The sequence below is a fragment of the Exophiala aquamarina genome (assembly GCF_000709125.1).
Source record: "Exophiala aquamarina CBS 119918 chromosome Unknown aczIA-supercont1.2, whole genome shotgun sequence".
NCBI classification, from domain to species: domain Eukaryota; kingdom Fungi; phylum Ascomycota; class Eurotiomycetes; order Chaetothyriales; family Herpotrichiellaceae; genus Exophiala; species Exophiala aquamarina.
The window spans coordinates 3,094,429-3,112,907 of record NW_013550586.1 but is presented as its reverse complement, the minus strand read 5'-3'; the positions used below and the strand labels follow the sequence as shown (position 1 = coordinate 3,112,907).

At 49.7% G+C, this 18,479-nt stretch overlaps 8 protein-coding genes across 8 annotated transcripts; 5 read left to right on the top strand and 3 right to left on the bottom strand.

The window, feature by feature from the left end:
• Positions 1–52: 52 nt before the first annotated feature.
• On the bottom strand, positions 53–1,669 carry A1O9_02942 (uncharacterized protein; the record flags this gene model as incomplete). The annotated part of the gene is made up of 1 exon (XM_013408512.1): positions 53–1,669. The coding sequence occupies one exon, from the start codon at positions 1,667–1,669 to the stop codon at positions 53–55; it is 1,617 nt and encodes a 538-aa protein (XP_013263966.1).
• Positions 1,670–3,123: 1,454 nt separating this feature from the next.
• A1O9_02941 (uncharacterized protein) lies at positions 3,124–3,585 on the top strand (the record flags this gene model as incomplete). The annotated part of the gene is made up of 1 exon (XM_013408511.1): positions 3,124–3,585. One exon carries the CDS (start codon positions 3,124–3,126, stop codon positions 3,583–3,585), a length of 462 nt encoding a protein of 153 aa, XP_013263965.1.
• Positions 3,586–3,763: 178 nt separating this feature from the next.
• Positions 3,764–4,039, top strand: A1O9_02940 (uncharacterized protein; the record flags this gene model as incomplete). Its single annotated transcript, XM_013408510.1, has 1 exon — positions 3,764–4,039. One exon carries the CDS (start codon positions 3,764–3,766, stop codon positions 4,037–4,039), a length of 276 nt encoding a protein of 91 aa, XP_013263964.1.
• A 1,442-nt stretch (positions 4,040–5,481) lies between these two features.
• On the top strand, positions 5,482–7,014 carry A1O9_02939 (amt family ammonium transporter; the record flags this gene model as incomplete). The annotated part of the gene is made up of 1 exon (XM_013408509.1): positions 5,482–7,014. One exon carries the CDS (start codon positions 5,482–5,484, stop codon positions 7,012–7,014), a length of 1,533 nt encoding a protein of 510 aa, XP_013263963.1.
• Positions 7,015–9,533: 2,519 nt separating this feature from the next.
• On the top strand, positions 9,534–9,931 carry A1O9_02938 (uncharacterized protein; the record flags this gene model as incomplete). The annotated part of the gene is made up of 2 exons (XM_013408508.1): positions 9,534–9,667; positions 9,727–9,931. The coding sequence occupies 2 exons, from the start codon at positions 9,534–9,536 to the stop codon at positions 9,929–9,931; spliced, it is 339 nt and encodes a 112-aa protein (XP_013263962.1).
• A 1,751-nt stretch (positions 9,932–11,682) lies between these two features.
• On the bottom strand, positions 11,683–12,921 carry A1O9_02937 (uncharacterized protein; the record flags this gene model as incomplete). The annotated part of the gene is made up of 1 exon (XM_013408507.1): positions 11,683–12,921. One exon carries the CDS (start codon positions 12,919–12,921, stop codon positions 11,683–11,685), a length of 1,239 nt encoding a protein of 412 aa, XP_013263961.1.
• Positions 12,922–13,567: 646 nt separating this feature from the next.
• On the top strand, positions 13,568–15,169 carry A1O9_02936 (mitochondrial chaperone BCS1; the record flags this gene model as incomplete). Its single annotated transcript, XM_013408506.1, has 2 exons — positions 13,568–13,747; positions 13,799–15,169. The coding sequence occupies 2 exons, from the start codon at positions 13,568–13,570 to the stop codon at positions 15,167–15,169; spliced, it is 1,551 nt and encodes a 516-aa protein (XP_013263960.1).
• Positions 15,170–15,454: 285 nt separating this feature from the next.
• A1O9_02935 (uncharacterized protein) lies at positions 15,455–16,593 on the bottom strand (the record flags this gene model as incomplete). Its single annotated transcript, XM_013408505.1, has 2 exons — positions 15,455–16,129; positions 16,258–16,593. The coding sequence occupies 2 exons, from the start codon at positions 16,591–16,593 to the stop codon at positions 15,455–15,457; spliced, it is 1,011 nt and encodes a 336-aa protein (XP_013263959.1).
• Between the last annotated feature and the right edge of the window lie 1,886 nt (positions 16,594–18,479).

The following is an 18,479-nucleotide window of genomic DNA, read 5'->3' as shown; positions in this document are numbered from 1 at the left end:
TAATCCAATCAATCTTGAGCTACTGCAACATATCATATCCATAGGCGACGTTTCAGACTTCTCTTTGAGTACTCGAGGTTGAGCTTCTTGTTCGAGCGATTTCCGCTGCATGAGCTCCAGCGATGCGCCCGAAAACGGTTCCTGCGGTCAACCCGGAACCCCCAGGATAGTTCGAATAAAACAAACCGCCCAATAATTCTCCGACACCGTACAGGCCTGGGATGGGCCTTCGAGTGGTATCTGATATAACGCCGGCAGTCCCTGGGTCGACTTGTAAACCACCAAAGGTGAATGTTACACCACAAGTAATTTCCACAGCTGTGAAGGGACCTCGCTCGATTGGGAGCGCCCAGTTCGATTTTGGCAAAGTCAATCCTGTCTTGGACGACTGCGTGGACATCCCATCCTTTATTGATGGATCCCATCTTTTATCTGGATGCTCGTCACGAAAACAGTGGACTGCTCGATTATACTCATGGATCGTGTCGACAAATTGCTTTTGGTTTCTCAACCCACGATTCGCGAGTTTGTCCGCGAGTTCCTCCAGAGTTTCCGCTCTTGTATTCATTGTTACCTCGTCGTCGTATTCCTCCTTCCGAAGCCACTTTGATCCCTCATTGTCCCATACCTGAAATGCCGTCGACGCAGGCTGTTTCAAAACCTCTCTGCCGAAGATGGCGTAGGTGAAATTGCGCAAATCAACCCCCTCATCAACAAATCGGACGCCGTCTATATTCAACATGAGTCCCAAAGGATACCCTGACTTTGTGTACTGATTGGTCAACTGCCGATTTCCTCCGTTCGCAGGCGAATCTGCATCCCAGCAAACAGAATGACAGCCGGAATAATTTCCCGCTACCTGGGCACTGACTTTGCCTGCCATGCGGTGACCATCTCCGGTGCTATACTTGCAGCCACGCACATGTGCAAGATCCCACCCTGGTCCTAAGTATTGTGCCCGCAATGCTGGTGATGCTTGAAACCCTCCGCATGCAAGGACAATGCCTCCATGTGCCCGAAATCGTCGTCTTTGTCCTCCCTGAACGACTTCCAAACCGACGACGTCACCCATACTATTTCCAGATCCATCATCCACAACCAAGGAAGTTGCAGGTGTCTCCCAGAATATTTGCACACCATTGCGTTTTGCCAGGTCAACATGCCAATCCACTAGCGCCTTCCCACCTCCAAGGAAAGCCGTAACCATGCCTCCCCAGAATTTGTAACGCCCGTCAACCTCGTATGCTTGTCGATGGAAAGCTAGATGCCATTTTCCTCCGTTGTCAGCAATCCATTGGATTGCTTCTCGACTCCGATCAACGAGGACTTTCGCTAGCTCTGGGTCCGACCTATTCTTGCATACTCTTTTGAGATCGGCATGGAAATCGGCCTTACTGTAGGGCTTGACGTCGATCTTCTCTAATAGATCCTGGGGTAGGCCTTTAGTCCCGTCATCCTTGGACAGAATTGGTAGTAGATCTTGCAGTCCATCAAAGCAATACCGATATGCGCCGGCGGTGAAGAAGGTGTTGCCTCCATTCTCTGACTCTGGAGCCTTCTCAACTAACGCCACCTTTGCTCCACATTGAGCGGCGGTTGTGGCGGCGGAAAACCCAGCATTCCCACCACCGACCACAATGACGTCGAAAGTCTCGTCGAACACTAGCATGGCCTGTTTCTTGGATACCAAGAAATTCGCTTCAAGGATTCGATTCCGCTTATGATGAATGCAAAAGCCTGTTCAAGTCTGTTCAAAACTGATATTAATGAGTCGAAACGGGCCACACCCTGAGCAAGACCGAGGTCGGCAGCTGTTCTCCAAATCCATGATGCCTGCAGCGGAGATTGATACTCCGACCAAACAGCGACGTCGCACGGAGATCTTCCGAATAGCGCAACCTCATATCCCTGCTTGTCAGTAATGATGCTGGGTGGTGTTCCATTGAGAACTTCACGAGGTCCTGCACAATATCTTGTAGCCGCTTTGACGCAGTCGTTGGAAGAAATTATTGGCACTGTTGATGACCGCGAACGTCTTGCCGAGTCTTTCCATAGGGCTTAGGTGAATTGCCTTAGGCGAAGGTCTGTCTACTACAACCCCCCACGCAGATATATATACATGCCCTTATCGCGCTTTATGAGAAACGTGGGTGATGGTTTCCTTACCGAACTCTAGTTTGTGAAGGAACGAGACATTTCCAGGATCCCTCTGCGCCTTGATCTGAGTTTTATTTGCAATGCTGCAGGCAAGATCCAACCATTCATCACATCTTGATTTCGAAAGCTCGCACTCGCAGGTGCTTACACCGCTCGTGGGTCGGATAAAAGTATACAAAAATGCTGTCATAACACGGGATCGTCAGGATCCTTTCTTCAAACTCCTAGATCCACCAGGGAACTTGGGACCTTTGTTCGCCCCGGTTCAATCTGGTCGGACCAAGTGTTCCAGATACAATCGCGAAACGGTTGTTTTTGGCCTGAAGCAATCTCTACGGGGGGTTGCTTCCCATTACAACAACCGCTCCCTCGCTGCCCCGCCGCCGTCGAAACCATCTTCGGATATGGCATCCAAACCCAAGACAGGTTTCTCGAAATTCCCCTCTTCTCCTACTACCCCGCACTTAGGGCCAAAGTATTCGGAAAATCCTCGTCATCACCAATGACACTCTCAGGGTCTTCAACCTGTATGCAAAGCTCTTGGACAAATGGAAAATGACGAACTGTTCTCGTTGCTTCAATTGCCTGTGCATGTCGATCACCACAGTACGTCCCGAGCCATGAGGTCACAATTGGCGTCAGTGTGGACAATCAAAGCGTAGAGCTTGGTGCCAAGGCAGTTTATTCAGAAAGCAACACTATTGTAATCATAGAATCAAAAATCCCAGTGATCATTGAGTTTCAGACCGTCTCTAGTTAATTCAAATTCTGTTTGACCTCCGAAAGAGGAAAAGTTTAGACGTTTTCTTCCGGACCGTATTTACACCCCAATTGTTCTTTCTATAACTTCAACAGATTAATCATCCCATCCAACTCGCTCTCTCGACAATACTTGAAGTTTCCTTATCTGAATCTTCAACATCATACCTGCCAAAGTAGCCTACCTACCCTGCTGTTGCAATCACAATGTCTAGTGAAGCTGGCCTCAGCAGTTGCTGCCTCTCTGGCTCCGTGCATAGCGGGACCCCATCAGGACGCGAGGACACGATCGGGGGCATCGCAACCTACATCGCGGAGCCGACCGACAAATCGACCGCCAAAACGGTCGTGTTCCTCGTCGACATCTTCGGCTGGAAGTTCAAGAATGTGCGTCTTCTGGCCGACAATTACGCGAAAGCCGGCTTTTACTGCTATATCCCTGATGTCCATGAGGGCGATTCCCTGCCGATCGAGTTCCTGCAGAGCGTGGAACCGCCGTTGAAGGTGAGAGAGCAGGAGGGGTTGGTTGACAAGGCCAAGGAGACGGTTGATGTGATGGCGACGCTGGGCCCGTGGTTGGCGAAGCATCGTGAGGCGGTCGCTGAGCCTATCATCAGTGGGTTCATCAATACCGTCAAAAGTATCCCAGGGACGAACAAGGTACGCTAGGAGAAAGCACCTGCAAGAGAAACAACTCCTCTGGTGTCGATGTGTACTGTTAAGCCATAAACTGATTCTTTCATTACCAGGTTGGTGCAATTGGGTTCTGCTGGGGTGGGCGATATGCGATTCTGCAGACACACGAGAGGAAACAGGGAGAAATTGGCGGCGTAGATGCGGCCTACGCATGCCACCCTTGCTTGCAATACCCGGAGACATCTCTCCTGTTGCCAAGCCTCTGAGTGTCGCGGTTGGTGAAAAGGATAGCATGCTGGATATGAAGTCAGTGGAGCAGATTCGAGACACTTTGAACAAGACCGGTGTGCCGACCGAGGTAAAGGTGTATGACGATCAGGTGCACGGGTTCGCACTACGCAGTGACTGGAGCAGTGACAAGGACAAGCAGGCCATGAATGATGCCGAGAAGCAGGGCATTGAATGGTTCAAGAGGTATCTGTCTTGATTTGCTCTTGAGATGTCCATCTCAGGAGGGTGCTCAGTACCGGTGTCGGGGTTTATGGGTGGCCATATAATTGACTAGGTCTTTGAAGGTTGTGAAAAGAAAAACATTGCCTGAAAGGCTCACCTGCGCTCTTTCGTGGCTTTTCTATGGGAGGATTTGATGAGTGGGCTGTCCAGAGTGTAGTGCGCCAGCAGATAGTTCGTTAATCCAGAGCCAAGTATGACACTATGTATCTAGGTTCGGTACGCGCGGATCGATTGATATCACAAGATTTGAACTTGTAAAATTAATACCGACCTTGGAAGATAAGGCAAAGCCACCAGCCGCGGAACCGGGGCAGTAGACATTCCAAATCGCCTTAGCGTCCCCCGGCGATCGAGTTGACAGCCGTTTCGGTAGAGAAGATGCATTGCTATCACGCCACACTTGGGATATCCTGATCTTGGTTCCCTTATTGCATGACAGGGCGGTAAATAGTTTGACATGCTTTTACATGACGTTGACCAAACTTGAGGGCGACATGGAACGGGCAATCGACCTTGAGAGGGATACTCCTATACCAGGCGCTGTGCCACCAATATAAGAGTCACCATAGGAGCCCCGGTGCTCCAGACCTTAGCCCTCTTGAAGGAGTACCACCCCCTCACAGAGACAATGAGTATGTCTAGCCCGCGAGAGAGCACGAATCCGTCTCCTCCGAGGTTGTCTCGGACAAGCGATCTCGTCCTCTTGCTCGTGCCACAGACCCCCTTGTCCGCGCTAGCTGTTTGCTTATTGCAATTGCCAGTCCGGAATTACAAGACTCACACATGGATAGAACAGATAAGCAAAAAAAGCAGTGGCCAATGTCGCTGGATGTTTTGAACGTGGAGAGGATGGCCGAAATTGAGCTAGTAGGAAGCTTCGAAAGGCTTGGTATAGTTTAATGCCGTTGTCTTTCGAGGCCAAGCTCTGATAAGCTCCCAGCACACTATTGGCTGTCTTCCCCAGGTTTTCCACGTATCCTTGTCCTCCATTTCAGCTAAACGCATGATAACCCTCTTCAGAGGGTGTTGTGAGATGGCTTTGAAGTTTGAAAAGATAAAGAGAGAAGTTTCAACTGCAGTTATTGGCTATCCTCCCATGCTGGTGTGGCAGTCCTGTTTCTAGGCTGGATACTTCGAGGCAGGGGCTGAAGGTGCTACGGCAAAATCGCAACCCTAATCCCTGTCCTGATGAAGCCCGAACATGGAATCTGCTGTTTCCTGGAGGCATCCAAGCAACCAAAAGCCTGTGGAGCACAGAGATTTAGGTCTGTTGGGTCCGCCGTGGACATTTGCGCATGGGACCTCCTACTTCCTACCTCCAAACCAGGCTTCTGAGAGCAAGGCATCTTGAAAATCGTTCGGAATCCATCAAAGATTTATTTGACGATATCCAGATAAAATTGACTTCTTGATACAATGCCCTTCCGAAGGCGATGGGATGCTGATACCCTTGTTGCACCAGATTGGCTGAACAATGGCGACAATGCCTGGCAGCTGACCGCGGCTACACTCGTCGGCCTGCAGTCTGTACCGGGACTTATGATAATCTACGCCGGCCTCGTTAAGAAGAAATGGGCGATCAATTCAGCGTTCATGGTTCTCTATGCCTTCGCTGCCGTCCTGATTTGCTGGGTAATTTGGGCATACAAAGCATCCTTCGGCAAGCAAATGCTCCCTTTTGTTGGAGTCCCAGGTCCTGCAGTTGGAATGGACTATGAACTCAAGCAGGCTGTCTTACCGGAAGCCGGACTCACAGCAGCTTATCCCATGAGCACCATGGTCTACTTCCAGTTCGTGTTTGCCGCGATCACGGTCGTTCTTATCGGCGGAGCTGCCCTCGCGAGGATGAACTTCCTCGCTTGGATGGCTTTTGTTCCTCTGTGGTTAACGCTGAGCTACACCGTCGGTGCCTTCAGCATCTGGGGGGGAGGATTCCTATACGATCTTGGTGTACTTGATTATAGCGGTGGATATGTGATTCACGTATCTTCAGGTACAGCAGGTTTTGTTTTGGCTTACTGGGTCGGACCGCGTCATCCCCGAGATCGTACTGAATTCCATCCCAACAACGTTCTGCTTGCTCTTACCGGCGTTGGCATTCTCTGGCTCGGCTGGAACGGGTTCAATGGTGGAGATCCTTACACTGCCTCCCCAGATGCCGGTGCTGCCGTGCTAAATACCAATGTTTGTACTGCGATGAGCATGCTAACCTGGACGTGCTTGGATTTGGTCTTTTTCAAGAAGCCCTCTGTTATCGGGGCCGTCCAAGGCATTATCACTGGCCTCGTTGCGATAACGCCTGCAGCGGGTTTCGTTGCTGGCTGGGGAGCAATTATCATCGGTTTCTGTTCAGGCTCAATACCATGGATGTCGATGAACATTCTCGGAAAGCAGAAGTGGTTCTTGGATTTCTCCGATGATGTTGTGGGGGATTTTCACACCCATTTGGTTGGCGGCATCGTAGGCGGATTTCTCACTGGCTTATTTGCAACAAGCGAAGGCACAGCAGCTTTTGCTCTAGCGCCAAATGGAGGTGCGATAGATGGGAATGGCCGGCAAGTATGGGTACAGATAGTTGGGTTTCTCTTTATCATCGGCTGGAATGTTTTTTGGACCAGTGCGATTTGCCTGTTCATCAAATATGTTCTCAGGATACCTCTACGATACAGCGAGGAGGTGTTACTCATTGGTGATGAGGAGATCCATGGCGAACTCCCATATGCCTTCTTCCACGATGGAAGACATGACTACGTAAGTCAAGCCAGTAGCACCCGCGGACGATCACACTTGACCCAGAATACTGACCTAGTACAGGACGCGAAATATGGGAGACCGGCGAGTATTGATGCAGAGCGTGGTGGAGTTCTGGAGGGAGTTGACGCCCATCGAGAGATTGAGAGCGAGGGAGGGGAAAGCTCAAATGGCGGCAAGGCAAAGAAACAAGAATAAAGCAACATCATTCCATGCCTCATATGGGTTTTGGCACTTTCTTCATGGTGGATGAGTGGGGAACAGTGAATCCTCTTGTCTCGGAAGGTTGACAACTCAGTAACGCCTAGCATAGCCAACAGCAATTCCGGTCATCACCTTAGTTACTCACAAGTCGAGTTTGTTCCTTCGGTTTCTGATGCGTTTCCCGTTGGAGACAAAGTGAAGGGCTCGGACTCTTGTGGTTGTGCTCCCATCTGGGCCATTGATACAGGAAATCTCAATGTAAGGCGAGAGTTTTTCAATCGTCAGGTTCAACGATGGCATTGACAATTGGCAGGCTCGTTATAATAATGTCTTTTGATATCGCCACGTCGCCAGAAGGCTCATGCGGTCCCCAACTTTTCTTGTATTTTGTTTTAACCGAGTTTGCCACCTTGTTGACGAATCTAATATAGTCGGACCAATGCAGGGTCATACTCGTCAGCTCCAATATGAACCTCACTCGCATGCATTCGGGGCAAGACATCCTTCCAGATACTTTTGACGAAGGGAATGGTCTCTGGATAGGTGAGGTTTAGGAGATCCTTTTTCGCCAAGGCCATTTCCGGCTTCCATTCCGTAATGGACAAGACATGACCCGGGCATCAATCTCGACGATGACAGTTACTCCTCGACTTGCACAGTGTTGCTGGAAGCCCTCAAAGCCGTCTGATGACAGAGGTTGTTCCTCTCTCTGCACCATACCTTCAAGATTCGGACTTTCTGGTCTCAAAGAGAATCGTGAATAAACTTCATGCCATGTCTCATTATGACCCCTATTGAAAGGGTAGTCGTCTTTGGAGTGATAGTGAGACTCATACATCTTGAAAATGGATGCGTAAGTGCATAAATCTTTCAAGAAGCCTAGGCTGTACCATTTCGACCTTTGTCCAGCATGAATCCTCCAGGAGCATATGCAAGGGCATCGACAATTTGCCTTCTGTGAATGGATGTAGAAGCTCGATCGCTACCATATAGCAGTTTTTGAAGCAATGTTCTCGTTCCCCAAACCATCCCCCGTGCCCCAGAACCGCCAATAAAAAAGGCCCAATTTGTAAAATGGTAATCGATTTCATATCCTTCTTTGGTCGGGTCTCCATTTTCGTAGCTAACCTCCATTTCATCGCCTCAGAAAGCCTAAAACGATGCCCTCGTCACTTTCACAAAGCTTGTTGATCGAATTTGAGCCTCCATTCTGACCCTGTCAGAGCACTGAAGTCCTGACGAAAGATCTCCGGAATTTGTCTGCCCTTGGCCAGGCCGAGTCCAGTGAATTTAGATCTCTTAGAGTTTAGAATGAACCGGAAATTTAAATCGTCTTTAAATCCAAAATGGGGCGCGAATTTAGCTCTGGAGCATCTGAGCTACCATTGAGCGGTGGCGGCAACAGTTAGAGGGCTACGCAAACTGCAGGATTGAATAGAAAGTTGTCAAAATGCCTTAAAAACAACATTGTTGCACACGAGCGATCTCTTGGAGTCTCGATCTCATTACCATACCACTTGAAGCTGGCTTTCGTGGAATCTTATAAGACTCATTCATGAAGCACTTTTGGCAAATGGACGTTTGATGGATCTAGTCGGAGATTACCTTGAACTTATTTCATGGTGTCATTCAGTCGAACAACTTGGTTTGGATGAACACCCCACGGCCAAGGAACATACTGATGGTTTCGCGAGACACCCACGTAGAGTGTCCGATTTTCATACCAACTGCTGAATTTCATGGCAGTTCTTCGTGTAGCCATATGTCGAGGTAAATCAGGGGTTGGGTGAAGCGAGCGGGGATGATGTAACAACGTTATCACACCTAACGATCATTGCTCATCCTGGGAACAAAATTCAATTCATAATGCATAAGAACAGCAATCGCAGTCCAAAAAAGCTACTATGTCGTTCATAGGGGCATTTACCGAGCGTTGCAGAGTCATGATAATTGTCGTTAGTTGAGATTGAAGAGGGTGTCAAGTTTATCCCTGAATTCTTGGCAACCGCGTTCTTCGCGTATGCTTGTCAAATGATCATTGTTGCTGAGGCAGGCACGCGTGTTTGGGGATTTTGCCTTCTATCACGTGGCAAACTCGCGCCTGCTCGTATTCGTCTACTACGCTTCCTTCGATCTCTTCATTGCGGATATTGAAGAGGAAATACCCATCAGATTGTCCCTCAAAACTTCCGCAGAACCGGCTGGCTCTTCTTCGCTTCTGTAACGCAACTTACGTTTCTCAAACCCCAATACACGGCTTGGTGTAAGTTTAGGAGAAGCAACGATGTCGGGTCCTACATACCGCTTTGGTAAGCAGCTTCTTTCAACCAGCCAAGAGCGAGATTGTCTATCATGATCTATAGCTTATCGAAGGGCTATGTTCTTGATTTTTGTCCCAAAGATGTTGTTACCCCAAAATGTGCCGAAGCTAGTACCAATCCTCTCGGACATCTTATTGCTCTGACAAAGGCGGGCTGTTCAGCTGGAAAGCTCACTGACAAACCCCTTCAGAGATGGCTCGCTCAGGCAGGGCCATGTGTCAGAATACCGAATGTAAGCACAATGGTCTCAAAATCGAAAAGGGTGAGCTCCGCTTGGGTACCCTGGTTACCATCAAAGATCAGACAACGTGGAAATGGAAGCATTGGTATGGCCCACTCATTTGCCTTGACGAGTTGAAATAGAAATAGCGCTTACCATGATTAGGGGATGCGTGACACCTTTGCAAATCAAGAACCTCCAAGACCAAGTTGGACCTTTAGCGGATCTCGACCTCGATACTGATCTTCCTGCCATCATTGATGGGTATGATGAGATAACAGTTGAAGCACAAGAGAAAATCAAGTTCTCCCTTGAGCATGGTCACGTCCCTGATGAGGATTGGAAGGGTGTGAGTCAAAGCCGTCGGTAGCTTTTCAATTCCCTCATTCTCATAGATTCTCAATCTAGGTGCCCGGAAAGAATCGACCAGGTCAAAAAGGCATCAACAATCGCACACCTAGGAAGAAGAAGGCAGACGAGGAGGACGGTGAATCCAACGCGGGCAATGCCGAAACACCAACCAAGCCCAAGCCCAAGAAGAGCCGAGCCAAAAAGACCGACGCTGAAACGGATGAGGAGGCAGATGGAGGAGCTGTGTCGCGACCTGCAAAGAAAGCTAGGAGCCGCAAACCGAAAGTCGAGGTAGGTGAAGATGATTTGCCAATCGACCCTTCCAAGAAGAAAACTGCGAGCCGCAAGCGTAAAGCGGTTGAAAGTGACACGGAGGAAGAGGCCATGCCAAAGGCGACAACATCACGAGGGAGAAAGATCAAGGCCGAAGCTAAAGCCAAAATTGAATTCGAGGCCGAGGAAGACGATGCAGCAGTCACGAAGCCGAAAAGATCACAAGCAATGAAAGTCAAAGCCGAAGCAGAGCCAGATGCCCCCGTGACTTCAAAGGCCAAAAAGGCTCGCACATCAAAGACTTTCAAAGACGAGGATGATGTGGATATCAAAGGAGAACCCGATCTTGAAGAGGAACGTGAAGCTCCACCAACCATAAAGCCCAAACGATCTCGAGCTGCCGGAAAAGTTAAACTAGAGCCAAATGTCAAGGCTGAGCCGGAGGACGAGGAGGGCAACCCACACCTCAAGCCTGAGGCGAAACCAGCACCAATTCCGGAGCTCGATACTGAGTCCACTGCAGCGGAAGAAGAAGAGATGCCGACCCCGACCAAGAAGAAAGCAGCCAAGGGCAAAGGCAAAGCCAAGTCCAAGTCTAAATCCAAGGCAAAGCGCAGGCGAAATGAATGAATCTTTTCATGACCACGACATGCAAAGTTCAGCATCAAGCCATTTGAAACCGATCCTCTCAAAGGCAGAACCAGCAAGTCATTCGATCTTGCCGAGCCTCCGCAGCACAGCTTCGTTGCCTTCCCTTGGTCATGACGATTCAATCGATCAATATCCTGTATTAGTATGCGCGGTGCAGGTAGTTGAGAGCACAAGACCAAGGCGAGCCCACTTCTGTATGTTTCAACTCTAGACCAAAAGAATATGTAAAAGTACACTAGCAAAGGACAGTATCGATATGAAAGGACGAGGTTTACCCCGGATTGCTGAGAAACCATGATTGTTTGATTGCTTGCTTGCTTCCCGGGAGAAAAGTCTCCCAGGCAGCAATCCAAGGTGGTTTGTGAGATGATCGGCAGGTCTAGAGCTATACCTCAAAGCGCGAGATAGAATGCAAAATGCACTCTTGTATTTTCTGCTTTTCCTTCCACCCACGCTGAGCTACCTATCTGGTACTTTGTGCGCATCCCAGTCTAATCTCAAGCAGCTTCTTGTAGGCGAATAGCTAGATGAAAGAAACGCGGTCTTTTGATGTCACTGGCATTGTTGCTTTCTACCTGTTGTTTGGAATCACATGCTATAAATCTACAATACTTATACAATCAACGTCTATTAGTGGATATCTCAGCACCTAACCAGCACATATTTTGCCACATGCAAATCCCGTATCCTTGTATTCTCAAGCCAAAGTGGTGGGGTATGACGCTTTCTCAAACAAGACCTCCAAGTATCAAAAAAGAACCATCCAAGCATCTTACACGATGGCGAGACCAGAGGCGCAACTGGTGTGTGCCACTTAGTTCCGATCCAAGATTAAAATTCGGCGGCTCAAAACTCCCTACTGCTCCCAATATTGATAACATCGAACACGCCTGTCTCCTCGATGCCATGATGTTTAAGTGCCTTCTTCAGGAGCTTGGGCGGTTCGAGCACATCTTCTTCCGTCAGAACCCAAGTGCCCCAATGCATTCCCAAGGCCTTCTGGCACTTGGTATCTCTGAAGATCTCCACTGCATCTCTTGGATCTGCGTGCATAGGGCTCATAATCCACCGCGGCATATATGCTCCGATGGGAATCAAACCAAGGTCGAATGGTCCGCGAAGACGGCCAATATCTGCAAATGCAGGACAATGTGGCAAGGACGAATACTCTTCTGCCCAGTCGTCTTTTCCATCAGACTGTTTCGGCACTGAGCGATATCCGGTGTCACCACCAAACCAAACGGACTTGCCACCAGAGGAAACACTCCATGAAGCCCAAAGCGTTGCGGCACGATCGTGAATACTGCGGGAAGAAGTATGTTGGCACGGTAAGCAGGAGATCCGGGCTGTTATATCTGCGGACGACTTCTTGGGGTCTTCAGTGGAAGTAACACTGGTCTCGTCAGAAGTTGCAGGGCTTTTCTTTTCAGCAGCTTGCGCCGGGGTTAGGTTGAAATCCACCTCCTCCCACCAGTCAAGTTCTGTGCATCTTTCAATACCGCAAGCGGTAAACCACTTCTTGTTGCCCAGAGGGACGAAAAATTGGCAATTCGGGTGGCGCTGGGAAATGTCCATGATTGTCGGATGCGAGAGGTGGTCGTAATGATTGTGAGAGATGACGACGGCATCAATGGTTGGAATATCGGCGATTTGACAGGGCATCTCGGTATATCTTTTTGGGCCAAGCCAGGAAAAGGGAGAGCATCTCGCGGTGAAGACAGGGTCAAATAGAACGCGAAGTCCAGAGGGAAATTCAACAAGGTAGCATGCGTGCCCAAGCCATGTTGCCCTCAACGATGTGTTGCCTGTTCTGGAGTGGAGAAAGGCTGGCTCTTCGATTGGAACTGTGGGAGGGGTGGTATTGGGCACGTTGGCAGTGCCATTAAATCTTCTTGCAATCATGCCACCGAGAATGGTGAAGACAGAGTGGGTGACCCATGATGGCCAGGGATTCTCAAAGCCGTGGCCGCTCTTCGCGTGCCAGGCTTTTGCTTTGGTGATCTCATCGTCAGGCTGCTCGCTTGCAACCGAAGGGACTGCAACAGTTGCAGCATAAAGCAATGCGGAGGTTGAGGAGGATGCCATGGTTCTGAAGGGTGCGCGTGAAGATGGTGTAGATGTGGGATAGGAAGCAGCTCGTTTGGTAAAGAAACTGCGCAAGAAGGAACGCATGGGGGAGGAGATGGAGGAGGGAGGGACGGAGGGAGCGGGGTGGTGACAAAAGAAAGACGTCCTTATATGGAAAGATTAATTGGCCCTGTTGAGATGGCACGCCTATTCCTGGAGCCTAGAAGGGACAAGACGCAGGTCACGAAGTTAAGGATTAGTCTATATCGCACTGACTGCATAAAGTCGAGCAACTGGTGTGTATGAAGAGATTATGATTGCCCGGGAGACAAGTGAACAAGGAATCATATGCAGGTTGACCGTCTTAAGTCCGTAACTGCAACTGCGTTAAGCTGCCCCTTGCCGTTTTAGTCAAACTCCTAGGGAATAATTATTAGTCAATGCCTGGAGTGAGAAACTAGGAGAGTGCGCGGTGCGACGGCACAATGCACGTGATCTCGTGGCAATCCACGTGTCAGACGTCGGGGCCTAATCAATTTTCCCACTCGGATTCGGTCCATCGTATTCCCGTCGGCCTCGTGGTGTCTGCGAGAAGTACAGCAGCTTGCACATTCACCAAGTTCAATTGCCTGTTCATGCTCCTGCACATCAAAGCCTCAAGGTAATGCAGGGCGACAATGGACTGGTCACCGTCAACTCCAACACAGCCTCATCTCTCAGAGCTCCAGTCGTAAATGACGTTGCGCAGCAAAAGATTGACCTTGCTCGTCAGTTGACGGCATCAACGAACAATGCAGAGGGTGGTCTCGTTGCTCAGCTGACAAGTAACCCTTTTTTCACAGCGGTTTGAGCTCCTCCTGGACTTGCGATTGTGACCTATATCTGACAAGTGCAGGGTTTCGGACTTGCGGGCCTGGGTGCCCTTGCAGCCTTTGGTCAGCGAGGCCTACGACATGGAGCTGCCCTCCTCCGGCGCCGGCTCCTCGTTGACGTTGAGATCAGTGTACGCGACGACTCATATCCTTGGTTCTTATATTGGATGACCCTTCACGAACGCGGAAAACTGCTGGGAAGCGCCACGCAACAATTGGCGCATGCCAAAACTGGGAGATTTGAATCCATCCTTCAACGACTCACTCCTGGTATGCGCCACCTGGCTATCGAGACCGAGAAAAGAGAATTGCCCAACGGTGCCATACACACCAACTTTGTCCTCATCCCCGGGCCTGGAAGGCATGTTATTCGCTATAGGAACGCTTGGATCTGGGTAAATCGTCAGCGAGAATCTAAACAATTCTCCATGGACGGGAAACCTTGGGAAACAGTTACCCTAACCACACTCTATTCGCAGCGCCATGTATTCGAGTCTTTATTCAAAGAAGCTCATGACATCGCTACCCAGTCAGTGGAAGGGAAGACCGTTATATATACTGCCTGGGGTACCAAATGGGACAAATTTGGTAATCCCAGAAGCAAGCGCCCACTCGAGTCCGTCATCCTAGACAAGGGCGTCAAAGAAAAGATAGTCGATGATGTACAAGACTTCTTATCCTCCTCAAAATGGTACTATGAGCGAGGTATCCCCTATCGGCGAGGCTATCTCTTATTCGGTCCTCCAGGAACGGGCAAGTCCTCATTCATTCAGGCATTGGCAGGCCATCTCAATTATGACATTGCAATGCTCAATTTGAGTGAACGTGGTCTGACAGATGATCGATTGAACCATCTGCTGACCGTGATTCCCCAACGAACTTTGGTTCTCCTGGAGGATGTTGACGCAGCTTTCTCAAATCGACGACAGGTCGAAGCCGACGGCTACCAGGGTGCCAATGTCACTTTCTCTGGCTTACTCAACGCTCTAGATGGTGTTGGTAGCGCAGAGGAGCGGATCATTTTCCTGACCACGAACCATGTTGACCGACTGGATGAGGCTTTGGTTCGACCTGGCAGGGTGGACATGACCGTTCGCCTGGCCGAAGCCACCACGTACCAGATCGAGCAACTCTGGGCACGTTTCTACGGAGAAGTGGACGAAGATGGAACCCTCAGAGAGCAATTCTTCGCGAAACTCCGGGAGCTCGGAGTCCTAGCACATTCGACACATGCCTTAAATGCCAGCGTGAGTCGCACGAGTATGGCTGCTCTGCAAGGACTCTTTTTGTACAACAAAGGCAACCCACGTGGTGCCATTGAGATGGCCTCGCAACTGGTACCAGGAGAGATCCCTAGCGCGATAACGCAGTCACGATCTACTGGGTCCGGTTGAGGGCTTGTATACTATGTACCAAAATGCACTATTGCATGATCACTTTCTTGCGGCCTATGATACCACTTAACACTGATACAAATTGAGGATATATGAGCATTCGCATCAGGTCATTTCCGTTGTAAAATTCCTTCCGTCATCCGACGCATCACAGACAAACATGTCCAGAGACGGGTTGAACTATCCTGACGGAGCGCGAGTGAGCACGAAAAGAAAAGCTAAGTGGAGACTGAAAAATCCTCTGGCTCTGATCCCATTCTCTTTCCACCCCCTACCCGCAATCTTCTAGAAGCCTTTCTTCTTCAACCAGCTAACAATCTTCCTCCCATACTCTTTCGGATGGCTCAACATGACCCAATGAGCTCCACCCATGACCTCTGTGTCGGCATCTTCCCCCAACAGTCCAGCCTTTTTCAACATCTCGTGATCCTCTCCTTTGCAGCACACGTCGTCCTCCGCCCTCACCAACAAGTACGGCACCTTCAAGACCAAATTCTGCGTCGCCTCCGTGTTCGCCTCGTCCTGAAACCCATTCGCCAAGGCACGATACCACATCAAACTCGCCTTCAATCTCAGACCATCATCAGCCAGCACCTTCGAAACCCACTCCTTCTTCATCTCCTCGTTTGCGTACGGCAAGACAGACTTCCTACGGTCGCTAAATAAAGCATCTCGGAACCCGTTCTCCTTGCAGAAAGTCTCGAGCCACGTTTCCCCGCTGCCGTGCAATATCGTCCACAGCGTATCGATGTGGTCGGTCATGAGCTGGGGCGCCTCGTCAGATGCGAAAAGGTGCCAGTACCAGCAAATGCCGTATCCGTGCGTCTTCTGAGTCAGCTCGATCAGCGCGTCGATGGAGAATGGGGTACTGTTGGGTGCGAAATAGTTCGTGTTGGTCAGTGTCAGTGCGAGGGCTCGCGATGGGTGGTAGTTGTAGATACGTGAGGCGAAGGCAGCACCCTGTTATAAGGCCCGTCAGCCTTTGCCAGACAGACCTGTTATCTTCCCTATCCACACGCAGAAGGCAGAGGATAAACCAACCCCATCACCACCTCCTCAGAATAAAGGAACGAGACTTAGACACTTACCCAGTCATGAGCCCACAGCACAACCTTGGCGACATCTTCCTTCTCCAAGATCTCCACAACATCACCAGCGATCTTGCGGAAGTCATACTCGCGCTCGTCTAGCGGCTTCGAACTCTCGCCGCTGCCAAGCAGATCTGGCGCAACCACGCCATAGCCCTCGGGCAGGATGGTATCGCGGATCACACGGCTCCAGCATGAGGCGTCGTCCGGCCAGCCGTGCACAAGGAGCACAGTCGGTTTGGGCCGGGGAGATGAAGCGTCAGGCGGGTTGGTGTAGTATGTGTAGGTGTGGCCGCGGGTCACGGCCAGGGTCTTCTTGGTGAGGAAGTGATCCATCTTGAATACCTTGGTACAGCGTCCTCAAGAGTCGATTTACAAGTAGTGGTGCGGACGGGAAGATGTGTTGGAGCTGTTTTGAAAGACTTGGGCGTTCGTTTGCACTTATATACATACTATCGCTTGACTTGCTGATTTCTCTTTCCGCAAGAGTGAGCATGGTATCACCGCCCCCCGCATCAAGCCTCTTGATAGGACCCCAGCACTGGGCTGGGCGGGACAACAAGTACAGTACCACGAGGGGTGACGATGAAAAGAAAACAAGACCCCTTGATGGCTGCTTACCGTACCCACTACAGCGTCGATCTCACGTTACTGTCCAGCCTGTCCAGCCGTCGACTCTTACAGACGACCTCGCTTCTTTCATCTCTCGAACCCCCAACCAACCAATCCCGACGTATTCGGGGCCAAGCAAGAGTAAGTCCCCACCCCATCTAGGCGCAGTGACTAAGACTCCTTGTTGAAGCACACGAGCGCTTCTCTCTGCCTAGAATTATTGAAACAAGTCCGAGTCCTCGGGCGGTGCGAGTCCACGAATATATGTAAGGACTCGGGAGGATGCTCGACTTTTGCATGGTTTTGTCAACAGGGAATCGGTCGCGTGGAGAGCCGCTAGATACAAAGCGGGAGTTATGTTTTAAGATTATTAATTAATAATTTAGTAAATTATGCGATGCAGGTTGGATGCTTTGGGAAATATTGCCAAGGCTGAGATCGGAAAGGCTTGCGAAGCCCAAAGGCCCGATCTTTAAATGGGTTGGGAAATTGATCTATTGGTTCAGTAGAGAGGTCAGGGACTTAGGATAGACGTAAGGACTACTTATATACCGTCCTAGGTGGATGGATATTCAGGAGGGAAGAATATTTCGCGGATCGCAAACGCATTAACGGCCAATCGCATGATCTATGCTTCATTGCTTATCATATTTCTTTCTGTGTCTCTCACCAGTCCATTGGCAGCTCTCCTTTGTCCAATTCACTGCGCTCCAGTATCGTTCTTTAGGATTATCCATTGGTCAAATTAGACCAGACTGCGGTTGGGTTTAAATTCTGATAATGACATCGAGCATCGAGCATAACTATTGGTGTAGCGTCGTTTCCCGCTAAGATCAAGCGCGAATTTGTGTTCTAGGTACATTTCGCTATGGGTTCAGATTGGCTTTACCAAGTGTCTGGATGTTTTCTCCTGCTTGGACAAAGGCTACAATTCATATTGTGGCAGTGTTGGCAAATTCAATGCATTGTTTCTTTGTATGGCGCTGGACCACTCTTTGTTTCCCTAAAGATAGTTGCAAATTGATGCTATAATAGTAAATTGCAATCAATCAGAGGTAGGAATATAGCCGATAGACAGACCACCTCATAACTAGATGAGCTAAGAGACATGTCTCAGAGACATACTGTGATATTTTGAAAGTCTGCGACTCATAATACGCCAAGTCATAACCATGTCTGCGCTGATAGCATCCAAACCGCTTCCAATTAGTGATGTTGAGGATTGCATCCCTCAACCGGCCAGTGGTAATAGTCAGCATGCCGAAATAGGGAAACCTCCTGCTGCTATACCGCGGATGCATACCATCGAGGAGGAGGATTTCAACCGCACAGAGGCTGAGCCTTCTCTATGCTCAGACTCATCATTAACGTCAAAGGTCCACAGCCAAGAGCATAAGCTCGAAGTTCCAAAGGAAGTCCTCGAGTGTGTAGAAAAAATAAGAGAGGCGATTCAGGCTCAAAGTGAAAGAGCATCGACGCAGAGATTAACGGAGCAAAAATCTGACGGACAAATTGACGGCAAGGTGCCTTCGACTACTGGCAGAGACCAGGCGGCCTCCTTGAAGATTTTGACTGGAAAGGCCAAAAATGGGTTGATGAAGCTCACCGCC